Genomic DNA, 12867 nt, shown 5'->3' with positions numbered 1-12867 from the left:
TCTGCTCTTCTACTCTCAGCGGTAGGAGGTTATAAGAGTTTGAAACGCTTGATGAAGGTAAACACACACAAAATACAGTAAACTGCACCATGAACCATCAAATGTGTGTAGAGGTCACCCTGTGCACAAAGCATACAGCCAGGTTCTTGTAGTTTCTGAAAAAAAAAAAAAAACACTTAATTTTTTGCTATTTATAATAATTGATTACGTGTGTGGTGTCTTTTATTATAAAATAGGTCATTTCACACAGTTTGTGCAGACAGTACCCAAACTATCCAAAAGGGACACCCAACACACCACGTATTAACAATATTGAAGCTTGCACACATCTTCCTATACAGTAAACCATGCTGCCAATTCATATCTACAAGAACTTTACTTAAACATCTTGCTACTAGAGTATAAGGTGACTGAACAACACCAAGGTGAGCTATACACATTCAGGGCAGAGCAGGGCAGTGTGGAGCTGATTTTGTGTTTTTCTGAACGCAGATGGCTGGAGAGCTGTTTAGCTCCACGCATCACAGCATCCTTGTAGCAATAGCTCGCTGTCAAAACAAATCAAGCAGCCCACGAGAAACGAAGCAGGGAGAGGAGCAGAGCGAGTGAACAGAGCCCTCAGCTGAAGCCTAAGTGTGCTGTATTTAGAATGTGACCCTGTGCCCATCTCTACAAACAGCCTGCCTTCACTTGAAAGAGAACTAGACAAGTGTATAGCACATGTTCAAGGGGTACTGTAGTCACTCCACAAATGAGGATAACTCCAAATTAAATTCCGAGAATAACTTTCATTAGATCAAGCTCATTTAGTGTAATAATGGAATTTGAATGAATGCAAGATTCCAAAATAGGATCTCGAAAGAACGCGCGGAATAGTTATACAACGCAAGCTCTCTCAACACTGAAGCATTTCAAATGTCTAGTTTTCTATATTTCAGGAGCCCTACCTTCTGAAGCCCCCTCTTTTAAGCCCTCTGGTTTATATGCACACTCTGACTATGCATAAGGGCTCACAAGACATTTTGAATCTAGAACTGAAGAAACAGTTCATTCCCTTTATATAAACCCATTCCCTTTATGCAAACGGGGGAACGGGTTGTTGTCTCGTTGTACCCTGATCACAAGCTATGCAAGCTCATGGAGTTGTTGCATGATAATTCAAGGACAGAAATGCTTCCCCCTGAATAACCCATTCAGACAGCCAGGCTCACCTGTGCTAAAGCAGCAGGTCGCATTTCTTTATTCACATTTAAATGTGGACACGATTTCTTTGTGCACTGGTTAGGTGCAGATTACAATTGAGAATAAAAGCAAATATTACAATGTCATTGTACTTATATGTAAGAGTCTAAATGCAGAATATAGTAGATGCAGTACTGTAGTGATATTATAGTGAAACAGTTGGAAAGATTACATTGCCCTACACATAGTAGGAGTATATTACTGCAAAAATAACTATATATAATACAGCAGGATACAGCTTATGAATGACTTTTCTTTTTCATTAAATATTTCTAGTGATTGATGAGTATCCTATTGAATCCTGATTCTCCTTGGATATAGAGCTGTTTGCTATATATATATAAGTACATAAATACTGACCAGTGCAAGTTAAAAAAGAGATACACTGAAGAACAACAGCAATCAATATTGAGTTTCTGCAGTAATTAAAACACTTGAAGCTGCATCATTCATTTGCATTTAGATTTGGAGAGAATGAATTGTGGCTTGAGCTTGAAATAGCTCTGCTGTGCTTCACAGTGCCCGACCTCCAGGGGAGCCCAGTGCAGTCTATAAATATCTGAGCGTGAACAGTCAATGCTGATGGAATCGGAGTTCACTCTACCTGAAACGCTATTCATAGAACATCCACAAGGATCTGTGTCAACAGAGGGGACTATTTTTAGACCCACATTGTCATCATACTGATCGTGCAGCAGCTGCACAATATTGCTGGCCCAACAGAGCTCGGAAGGAAGGTTTTAAAAACCCTTTATTTATTATCTCTACCGATATCTAAACTGGTCCCTGTTTGAAAAATAAAACACACACACAAAAAATGTGAACAATTATTTGCCCTCTGAGCACATGTTTTCTGTATCTGTAACTAGGGTCTGATTAACATATCATGTAAACATAAACATATTTATTCCAGGCTATTAAGTACAATATTTATCAAATAAGTGACATCACAGCTTAGACTTGTCAGTGTTATAAAATGATATGCATGTATAGTAGACCCTGATATTGCTGTCTGATATTTCTTTGTATCAGATAGAAATGACATCACATAAAAATTATTGAATTATTGTTATCATATTGTGCATGTACAAATATAGTGTAGGGTGCTTTGCTAGATACAAAGGATTCTCACCCACTCAGAGTGGATTATTAGTTTGTATCATACAGCCCCCTGTAGCCTATATGATATTCTATATAAACCACACAGGCCATATAGAGAACAGTGCTCTGTGTATTTACTGCTTGATTTCGAACAGTTTTATTTAGCAGTGCTTGATCTGAAATGAGTTCATGTGTGTGTATCTGAGATGCACCCCAACACTCCCACACAGTGTGAGACACTCTACAATGAGAAACAGCAATGAATTGTAGGGCACTGTTTCCTTGGGTGAGTGTTTTAAATATATAATAGACAGTGAACTTTGAAGGAGCGCTAGCAAAGACTTGCTCTGTTTCCTTACCAATTCTTGTGTGCTATACGAACTGAACTGGGGTCATTTGGAAACAAACCACTATGACTTCTATTACTTCCTGTGCTGTTGCTACATTGATCTTATTGTTTTTCAACCTTTGGAGTAAATGTGACCTATAGCACAGGATGTGTGTGGCTACCAGGAAGCAACTGCAGCTTTTAATGTGTTTATGTTGAAAGTCTGCATCGAAGAATTAATAAGCAAGAAAAAGCAAGCAAGCCCTTTGGTAATGTTGCCATGGCTGTTGCTAGGTCTTCTTATTGACCTTTCAAAAATACATAGGCTGAATCCATAGTGGTGTCAGAAAGTTTTAAGGCAGTTTAGGGAAACTTTGTTTTATGTATTTTTGGTGCCTCTAGAAGGATAGTCTGGGGGTCGGATGATGTCTGTTTCTAAACTGTTATTTGAATGCCTCTCTACCCTGCAGAATCCTGCCTGTCTAACCCATCCTCTCTTTTCCCTTATGCAGTTTTGATGTTGAGAATGGCCTGTCGGTGGGACGGAGCCCCCTGGACCCCCAGGCTAGTCCAGGGTCCGGCCTCATCCTGCAAGCCAACTTCCCCCACAGCCAGAGGCGGGAGTCCTTCCTGTACCGGTCAGACAGCGACTTTGACCTGTCCCCCAAAGCCATGTCCAGGAACTCGTCCACCACCAGTGAGCTGTGAGTACATATCCACACTATACATCTACCTCCACACCTCCAAAGGGAAACATATTGAGATCTTCACATCTGAACCTCTCCACATCTGCAAAATGTAACATGCCCACATCTAGACAACTTCATATCTCCACATCTACCTGCACTACACATCTAAACACCTCTACAACTACACATGTGTGCTTATTCACAGCTTCACATGTCAAAAACTACACATCTGCCTACACAACTAAACTTGCAGGCACCTTTTCAACTGTACATCACATCTCTACATCTCCGCATCTCCCTCCACAACGACCCAACCTTGCAACCACAATCTCACCTCCACCATTTCTCAATTCTTATCTGAATAGCACTTTCCAAACATTTTACACTGGATTTCTCCTGCAAAGTTTCCTGCAGGTTGTGTAACACTTTGATAGGCAGAAAATGATTTGCAAAAGTCACATGTAGGTTATACGTCCAGTTTTGAAAGAAACACATGTTAAAGAATATATTATTTTAAAAACATATGTACCTGGTAATTCATTCATAAATGCACATCTACAAAACACACCATGTGCCCAGCACGCTACATTTATGGAATTTTTTAATTAGCTGTGAATCTTTCCAATATTTTGAACACTACTTTGTTTGTTTTTTAATTTGTGATTTGGTATTGTGTTTCAGACACGGAGAAGACATGATTGTAACTCCATTTGCACAAGTAAGTTACTGTATCATTACCCGTCAGCCACAATAATAAAACACTCAGAAATACTAAAAGAAACTTTGTACATGATATTATTTATTTATTTATTTTTTTATCATTATGTACATAAACAACTTAGCTCCTGGCACAATGTTTTCATTTGTATAGTGTGTGTTTATTTATTATTTTACCTCACTTTACCTCATTTTTAACTCACACACAGTATATATACAAACACATCCACACCTTGTTGCTCTGGCACCTGTTCAATAGCAGACCGTCCTCTCGTGACACCACTTAACATATGTTAGCAGTTATTGAAAGGTCTGTTAGGAGCGAGCAGTTTCACAATAGCAAGCAAGAAATTGTTGTGTATTAAAACAGTTTTTTTAATATATATATATATATATATATATATATATATATATATATGTAATTACTACTATTGTATTTTTGCAATAGATTCTCAGATTTATCAAGTTATAAATAGTCCATGTTGCCTTTTCTAATACAATCTTCACTTAAAAAAAAAAAAAAAATCATAATCAGTTTTAAAAAACTAAAATGACAACAAAAATATAACTTATCACACATGTGTTGGTCATACAAACCCACATTTGAAAAAATCAATTTGCAAACACTGCACTGATAATGCAGGACGGACATTTTGAACCTCTAGCGAGGCAGCTCTGAGCTTGACTTGCTACTGTTAGGTAGCGCTCTCGGCATGCAGGGGGCGGTAGCTCGCTTACAAATGGAGAGCTCCTGGGTGCAAAGTGGTGTCCTCCAGGGTGGTGTCCTCCAAGTGGTGTCCTCCAGGGGGCGGTAGCTCGCTTACAAATGGACAGCTCCTGGGTGCAAAGTGGTGATTGGCTTGAGGATCAAAGGACGAATATAGATATACACTAACCTTCAGTTCTCCTGTGATAAGTGGACTTTCTAAGTTTGCGGGCTGAAAACACGGTGAAAAATAATTGGACCAAAAAATAAATAATTAAACACTAGGAGGACATGATGAGAGGAACCTCAAAAGAAGTTGTAGTCATCACTTTCGATTCCAGCTTTTACATTCGGATCTGAAAGAGCGCCCCTTTAATTAGATCCTTCCCCTCTGATTGCGAGGGCCCCAGTGCAGCTGCACCTGCTACACCTGCTATTGCTCCACCACTGGTACTGAACTTCATTTGATGCTTTAAAAAGATTCAAAACAGCCTCTCTCTTCAATGCTGATACTACAGCATACAATTCAGAACATTAACCCTTTTGGAATATATTGCGGCACATGTTGGATATAACCTTGCAGTGATTCATATTACTTAATAGTACAGAATGGCCTGTGATTAACTAGGTTTGACACCCAGTGTACATTGATCAGTACTGGGTTAATGGACCCGGTGTTTGTTTCCCTAGTGTAGTTATTCCTTTGCCTAAGGGCAGTTCTATATCGATTCCTCCCTCAGGTGCTGGCCAGCTTGCGAACAGTTCGGAGTAACTTTGCAGTCCTGACCCACCTACAGGAGCGAGTGACCAACAAGTAAGTCCCCTGTTCAAGATCTTCCTGCTGTGAAGGAAACTAACATGAGAGTTGACCCAGGAGAATATAGACTCTTCACGAGGAGAAAGCACTGGAATTCCAAACACAATTTTTTGGTAGCTGAGGAGTGTCCTGGAATAATTTGATACCATTGTACCAGGCTGATTTTAAACTCTGCTCAGTAACTGTCTTTGTTTAATGACTGCAGGAGATCATCGGGTAGCAATCCCCCATCCATGTGTAAAGCAAGTCTCCCAGGTGAGTGTATGAGAACAGCTGTGGCAAAGTGCCCCATCCCTGTGCGTATTTTTGTGTTCTATGTTGTATGTAGGGTGTTTATGATTGTGTGTGTGCATTGGTTCGGAGTATGAGTTAGGAGGATGGCACAATCACTTCACGTGCAGATTAAAAGGGGCATCTGTATTCAAACACGGGAAGTGCACAAATTAGTTCACGTGCAGATGTACCGAGATTTCAAATTGAATGATTGATTAGCAATCGAGTCTCGGTACAGCTGCATAAAAAATGCAGTGTTTCATTCACTCGGGTTGGGTGTTCTGTGAATAGAGAATGGGAGAGACAAGGAGAGTAAAATAAATCAAAATAATTAATAACAATTGTTGTTTCGTGCTGGACCAGCACGATACTTGTTTGTTTTGACTCACCATGTTTGCGTGTCTATTCGTCCACTGTTTAGTGTTACTCCGTTTTGTTTGTCTATTTATTTTGGTCTCAAGTGCCGTGTGCTGTTTTTGTTTAAATCTCTTATTTTGTTTGTTTAATAAACACACTAAGCGCAGCCACAGCACCTCAGTTTCACCCTGCATCATCTGTGTTTTACTGCTTCTTACTGAACCTGATGTCACCACGCACATGCACCACTCAAACCATCCGTGACAGCAACCCCTTCCAGTTTCAAGCCTCTCCCCATCATTGTGGACTGCTCCAAAATATGAAAGAATATGCAGAGCTGCATATATTAAACTAGTTGTGAAAAACAAAATACCTTACCTGTTCTTGATACATTTACTAGGCAGGTCTCAGATATAGCAAACAAGTATTGTCTTTTTAAAATATGGGATCTGGTCATAAGAAGATAAAAACATCAGAAAAGGCTATTCGGCCCATCAAGGCTCATCCCTTATTCGCACACTAGGGTGTTCTAATTTAATAGGATCGTTTTTGAGTATTCTTGTGTTTTAGATGCCTAACCTGGTGGGCTAGTCCATGAATCTATGACTACCTGTGCTTCCTACCGTCTGTTATAAACATTTCAAACATGAATGAATGTCTATGGGATTATTTGTTGGCTACAAGCACTTTAAGTATCCATCTATCCACTCTTGTACAGTATGCCAGGCCTGTGTTGGTGTCCATGATGATCACACACCATGCTGATATATGGATGGTGGGCAAACGGGACCCCCACTCACGGGCTGTAATGGGATATTTGTTTTGCACACTTGAGGAGTGTTAGGTATTATTTCAATGCAGAATTTGAGGATTTGTAATGCTGAATATACTGTACGCATACAGAAGGAAATTCCCCCCCAAAAATTGAATTGATAATTGAACTGAAATATTTATAATTGAACTCAGATTCAATGAACGAAACACTAACCAATTAGTGTGTGCAACTGACTGATTAAAAGGTAAGTAGTTTCAAATATCATTTTAAATTGCTTTTTTGTTTTAAATATACATTTGTGATATTATTTGTGAGCGTGTTCTGTTGCTCCCATATTGAGTTTGGATCATGTTTTACGAAGCCCTTACCTGGCTTTAAGCTGCTTTGAGCTTGTCTGAAGTATCCAATCATAGTGTACCTGCCGGGACTGATCAGTTCCTCATGTCACTCATCCTTTGGCTTCATATATAAGTCCATATGCGCCTGTCTCCGAGTATAAGCTCAGATAAGTTCATATACAAGATGTGAGGACTAAGGTGTTATATAATATATATGCATTTCTATACACCACCATTGATAAAGAACACATTCAAGGATAGTCAATCGATTTCTGAGAGCTTTATAAGTGTCCTACCATTACATTAGCAGCACTATAGACTGAGGGGGCTGACAGATAAAAGGTTTAATTGTTCTGTGGTTTGAATGCAATAACGAAGGTTGCTAGTTCCAACAATTAGGCTTCTCCAGACAAACTGAAAGTCAGATAGAGACTGATTCAGAAATAAAAAATGGTAACACAAGCAGATAACCAAGAACCACTGAGAACGATTGCATAAAATAGGGAGGGAAACACAATCATTACAATTATTATTATTAATGTTCTGATCATTTAACAATCTTACCTTTAACCCAATAACAGATGCACTGTTGTTCTAGCCCTCTTGATCCCAGCTGCGCTCCGTGACACATTTCTGCTCAAACCCTGGACTCTCTGTGTGAGATCCTGCTGAGGCTATCCTCCTTGCACAGCTTGGAGGATATTAAGCATCCTGTTGACGTCAGACAGGCCATTCATAAAAAAATATTAGCCGGTGTCTTCAGCAGAGCCTGCCAAACGTCTGCTTGCTCACTGCAACAGCCTGTCTCAGTCACAGCGTTTCTGTCACTTCCATCATATACAGCACAGGGCTTGGACAAAGTATCGGAAACACCTGCCAGAACTGGCAATAAGGTGCAGGGCAAGCCCTGTGTTAATGGGGCCATGTGTTAATGGGGTCAACAAAAAAAAAGTATATATAGATATATATATATTGTAGAAAACCTCGGTTCCCACAGGCAGGCGCCTTACACAGAGCGATGCAATCCACACACAGGCGGAGGGCGGGCGCGAACCCGGGACCTCTCTCACTAAAGCATAGCGCAGATACCGCTGTACAAAATAGCCGGCTCCTTTGCAAGGAGAGTATATCAGGCTTATGTCTTTGTATGTGATTACATCACCTACCAGCCCTGCTGCTGCCTTCCTCCGTGCACGCTGCTATATCTATATCTATAGCTATATCTATATCTATATATATCTATATATATACTCTAATAAAACAGCACATATGTATATAAATATATTCCATTCCACATGCCATGTCAGATTTTCGATCAATTATTTTAGGTATAAGAAAAAACAGTGTTTTTAATTATTATTATTATTATTATATTATTATTATTATTATTAATAATAATAATAATAATAATAATAATAATAATTAATAATAATAATAATAATAATAATAATAATAATAATAATAAAATCATAGACAATTCTCTCTCTTAAAAAACCATTTCAGGAAAAAATAAATCATAGTTTTTTTTTTTCATTTGGCCGAATGAAAACAACAGTTCCCGGTTTCCATGACGACACAAAATGGCCACCCTTGTAACACAATATCTTGTATTAGTTTAAGAGCAATCAATTCGACTGCAAGTAGATCCAACGTGGATTCGTTTTCTAGAGGATTGTCAAGGTTATAAAAGGGCCAACAGACCTCCTCCTTAGCATAAAAGAAGTGATAAGGAGATTTATCAGCCCACCTGCTGGATTGTGTCTGCTGAATTGAGGGTTTATGGGATAAGTGACTACAGGTTTTGACTATGAATGTGTGTACAAAAGCATGAAGCTTAAACCCTAAGTGTGCTGATTGTAAAGCAAGGGGAGGAAATGAAAGACTCAAAGTTGGAGGAAGCATCTCTCAGACGGGAATGACAGCCTCTATGTCGGACTGGGGGATACCTGGCTACAGCTATGAGGGTCTGGGGTGAGGGTTCGGGGGGCCAGCCAGCTCCTGAACCCAGCTACTCTTTGTCCCTGCAGAGGAGACCTATCAGAAACTGGCGATCGAGACGCTGGAAGAACTGGACTGGTGTCTGGACCAGCTGGAGACTCTGCAGACCCGTCATTCTGTCAGTGAGATGGCCTCCAATAAGGTAAGCAGAGGCGGTTCAAACTATGAGCTATACAATGGACACCTTGGTTACAGAGAACATGCTAAAGCTGTGTTCAGTCAAAACTGACTGTTCCCACTAACCCATATACTTCACAAAAACTGACAATAATTGAAAAAGGTGACATTTAAAAATCTAACACGAAATACTGTACTACTATACTACTAATAGGTCTCAGACCAGTTTTAGATAGAACAGTTTTCACAAGATCAGTTCAAGTAAAATGTGAAAAGACAAATCGCTTCTATAATGGTTTGCCTTTCCAAAAACACTGTGCTTGCAGGTGAATGTGTCTCTCTGATTGGCCTACCTGATTTACTTAAATACAGTTTACACATTTCTGCATGATGCTCTTTCGCACAGGTATACAGGACCACACTGCAATGTGTGTGTTGAACATAGCTGTTGCTGTTTGTGCAGCTGATACTTGTGGTGGTTTATTAAGGACAGTTTTTTTTTGTTTTCATTTATTTTATTGTTGTGGTCTTTTTCGGACTTCTTTTAAATGTAGCCAACTTATATTTTGTTTGAAGATCTACAAACATTATGTCACCATAAAGCATGCGTTGATTTCTTTGTGCAACACCCTCAAGAACCTAACTCAAGAAACTAAGGGGAAATTTAACATCAGATGTTAAAGGGATCTGGCCCCAGGTATTACTGACCCAATTTAAATAGTGTGCGAACTAATAAACATAATCACACGACTTCCCTTCAAATTACGTTTGCGATCACAGTTGATAAACTGATACATTGTTACTGTGTAGTTTGATACAACTGCCAAACTTAAAATACAGTAAGTGCTGATAACTTACCATTCAGTTTAATTGCTGTCAGTTGATCTGTGTGAAAGTGACTCTAAGTATCTAATTATCACTTTATGGATGTGTCTGTTTACCTTGAACCCACCACAGAAACACATTAGTGAACTTGTCTCACCCCATTTTAAACATGAACTCATCTGTGCGAGACCGCCTGCTTCAAGCTGATTCTGAGCTACTGCACAATGCACAGTTTAACTTGAGTTGGTAATACTTAATAGGCCTGCAAGGACTTGAGAGTGGCCCCACAATTGACCCCCAGACTAGAGTGCTGCAGGAATACTACTCAGTTTGTATAAGCATCATTTCTTCAATGTGTTTATTACCCGATGGCACGTGCTCTTGCCATCATTCACTACTGTTTCCACAATTACCACATAAAGATTTACAGTGGAAAACTATCTCAGAGAGAGGGAGGGATTTTGGGAGCACAATCCACTGGACATTTTTACACTGGCATGTATTTTTAAAACATACAACATAACAAACCTAGGAAGTATTTGCAATCTAATGATTGGTTATGCTCAGAAAGACTTGGATTTTGTAATTGATATATTGGTTAAGCAGTTAGTCAGCCAAGGCTCAATCCTGCTACATTCTGTCATTTACACACCTCCTATAACCCTTTAATGAATCACGATTCAGTGAAACACAATAAATGAGAGCAGCCATACCTCCATCAGTGTGGTGGAGGCGTCAATGAAGACATTCACCAAAACGTTTCTTCGATAATTGACTCTCGATTTATTATATCGAATAACAGCTTTGCCAAGCTGTGAAGTCAGAGTTCCCTCGGCACGTGCAAAGTTAAGCTAAAATAAATTACTTCATAAATCCATTATCAGAAGGAACATTTTGTGTGTTGTAAAACAGAAAGCACAACGGTTGTTCAGGGGTAACTCAAAAATAATCAATCCTAATGTCTTCCCTCACTCTTTGATTATTTTTGTTGCATGGTTTAGAACCATTGTGTAACCTCTGTGTATCACACAGTATACCTGCCAGGGTATTCCCTTTGCATTACAAATAACCTCAGCTATACAAGTGGGTGCTATACATTATCTATAGCTTTAGAAGTCCTTTCTTTTCTCAAAAAATTTCAATATTTTAAAAAGGCTTTGTAAAATGTTCAATTGGTTTTGCTATAAGCGTTTCCCTCTGCCGGCCCCCTTACTCACATATACACCACAGTCAATGAAAGGGTTAATCCTGCAATGGATCCCCTGGTCCTCTCAGTCAGTGCAGCCTTCCTCTTACCCCTTTAAGCAACCAATCCCGTTACCCCATTCCAACCTGCCTCTGTTGCCGAGAGCTGTCTATTGGTCCAGCCGCACTGTAGAGTTTGTGAGTGTGTGACTGTGGGGGGGCTCACACAGTGAGTGAACATTTCTATTTACACATGAATAAAACGCAGAGGATGATGAGCAGTCATGTATTCCCGTTGTGTCTGTCCTAGTGAACATTCAGTCCTAGCTCCCCTCCTCAATGGTCCTTCTCTCTTGCCGAGTTGTGCTCTAACAGCAGCACAGCTGCCATGGCTTCTAGGACATCTTGTCTTTGGATAAATACAAGTGCTGTGCTGAGCTCTAGTGTTTGGTGGAAATGGATTACTTTTCTCCCCTTCACTTTCCATCGCAAGCTATGGAGTTGGTTTTGGTTGATTGTGCTACTGGTTAAGCTGCCATGCCTCGAAGTTATCTATTTGCTATCTATGTCTTGGAGTTACATTAAGGTAAGTGATGATCTGTCCCATCATTTGTTTTAAGAGGTTTAAGAAAAGGAATAAATATTGTTGCATATGTTTGAGGTGTTTCACTGCAGTGTGTTCAATGTTTTTGTAAGAATGTTTGCAAAGCAGGTTGACTGTATTCAAGCACAAACAACAAACCTGTTTTATTCTTAGTTTGTGCTGTATTCCATATGAATAAGAGTGTATTATTGACACTTACAGAAAAATGTCAAATTGTTCTACAAGTATGGCCAAAAGTTTTGTATTACCTTATAGAATGAACTAATTTTGCTTCATAAAGTCGAATGAAACTTGTTGAATTATATACCGCTTTGTAGTTTTCCACATAAACTGACAAAAAAAATAATAAATTGACATTTCTTTGTAGCTTCTTTGATTACACAATGTTAAATAAAATATCTAAGTTATAGTTTTTAAAATTTTTTTTAAATAATTATGTATGTTTCAATCCTAAAATTCTACGTGATGCAAAACTTTTAGACTTAGCTGTATTTATTTTGTTAAATATCTACTGTATGTATTTTATTTCAATATTAATACAAATAATAATTTCTTATTAATTATGTTTATATAATAATATGAATACTTAGCAATGTGCTGAAAAGTACTATGATGATGATACTGCTGCTGGCAGCGCACTATGATGACTTACTTATTATTCTGCTTCTTATTATGTAATATAATTATTAAGTATAATAATAATAATAATAAATAATAATGTTTGAGATTTGCAGCACTTTATGTATGATGCACATTGTATTTTTCAGTAATACTAATCTGTAATTTACAGTATGG

At 38.8% G+C, this 12867-nt stretch overlaps 1 protein-coding gene across 5 annotated transcripts in view; it reads left to right on the top strand.

Annotated features, from left to right (window-relative positions):
• LOC121301411 (cAMP-specific 3',5'-cyclic phosphodiesterase 4D-like) overlaps positions 1-12867 on the top strand; it is a 169254-nt gene that overhangs the window by 141442 nt on the left and 14945 nt on the right. For 4 of the 5 annotated variants that reach the window (XM_041230787.1, XM_041230788.1, XM_041230789.1 and 1 more), the window contains 5 exons: positions 3184-3375; positions 4042-4078; positions 5524-5597; positions 5806-5855; positions 9371-9483. In XM_041230787.1, coding sequence (XP_041086721.1) covers positions 3184-3375; positions 4042-4078; positions 5524-5597; positions 5806-5855; positions 9371-9483 — 466 coding nt within the window. Of the gene's footprint in view, positions 1-3183; positions 3376-4041; positions 4079-5523; positions 5598-5805; positions 5856-9370; positions 9484-11822; positions 12055-12867 lie in introns of those variants that run through there. The other variant, XM_041230791.1, reaches the window with a different exon arrangement.

The sequence above is a fragment of the Polyodon spathula genome, chromosome 27 (genome assembly GCF_017654505.1).
Source record: "Polyodon spathula isolate WHYD16114869_AA chromosome 27, ASM1765450v1, whole genome shotgun sequence".
In the NCBI taxonomy this organism is placed as follows: Eukaryota; Metazoa; Chordata; class Actinopteri; order Acipenseriformes; family Polyodontidae; genus Polyodon; species Polyodon spathula.
This window is presented reverse-complemented; position numbering and strand designations above follow the sequence as displayed.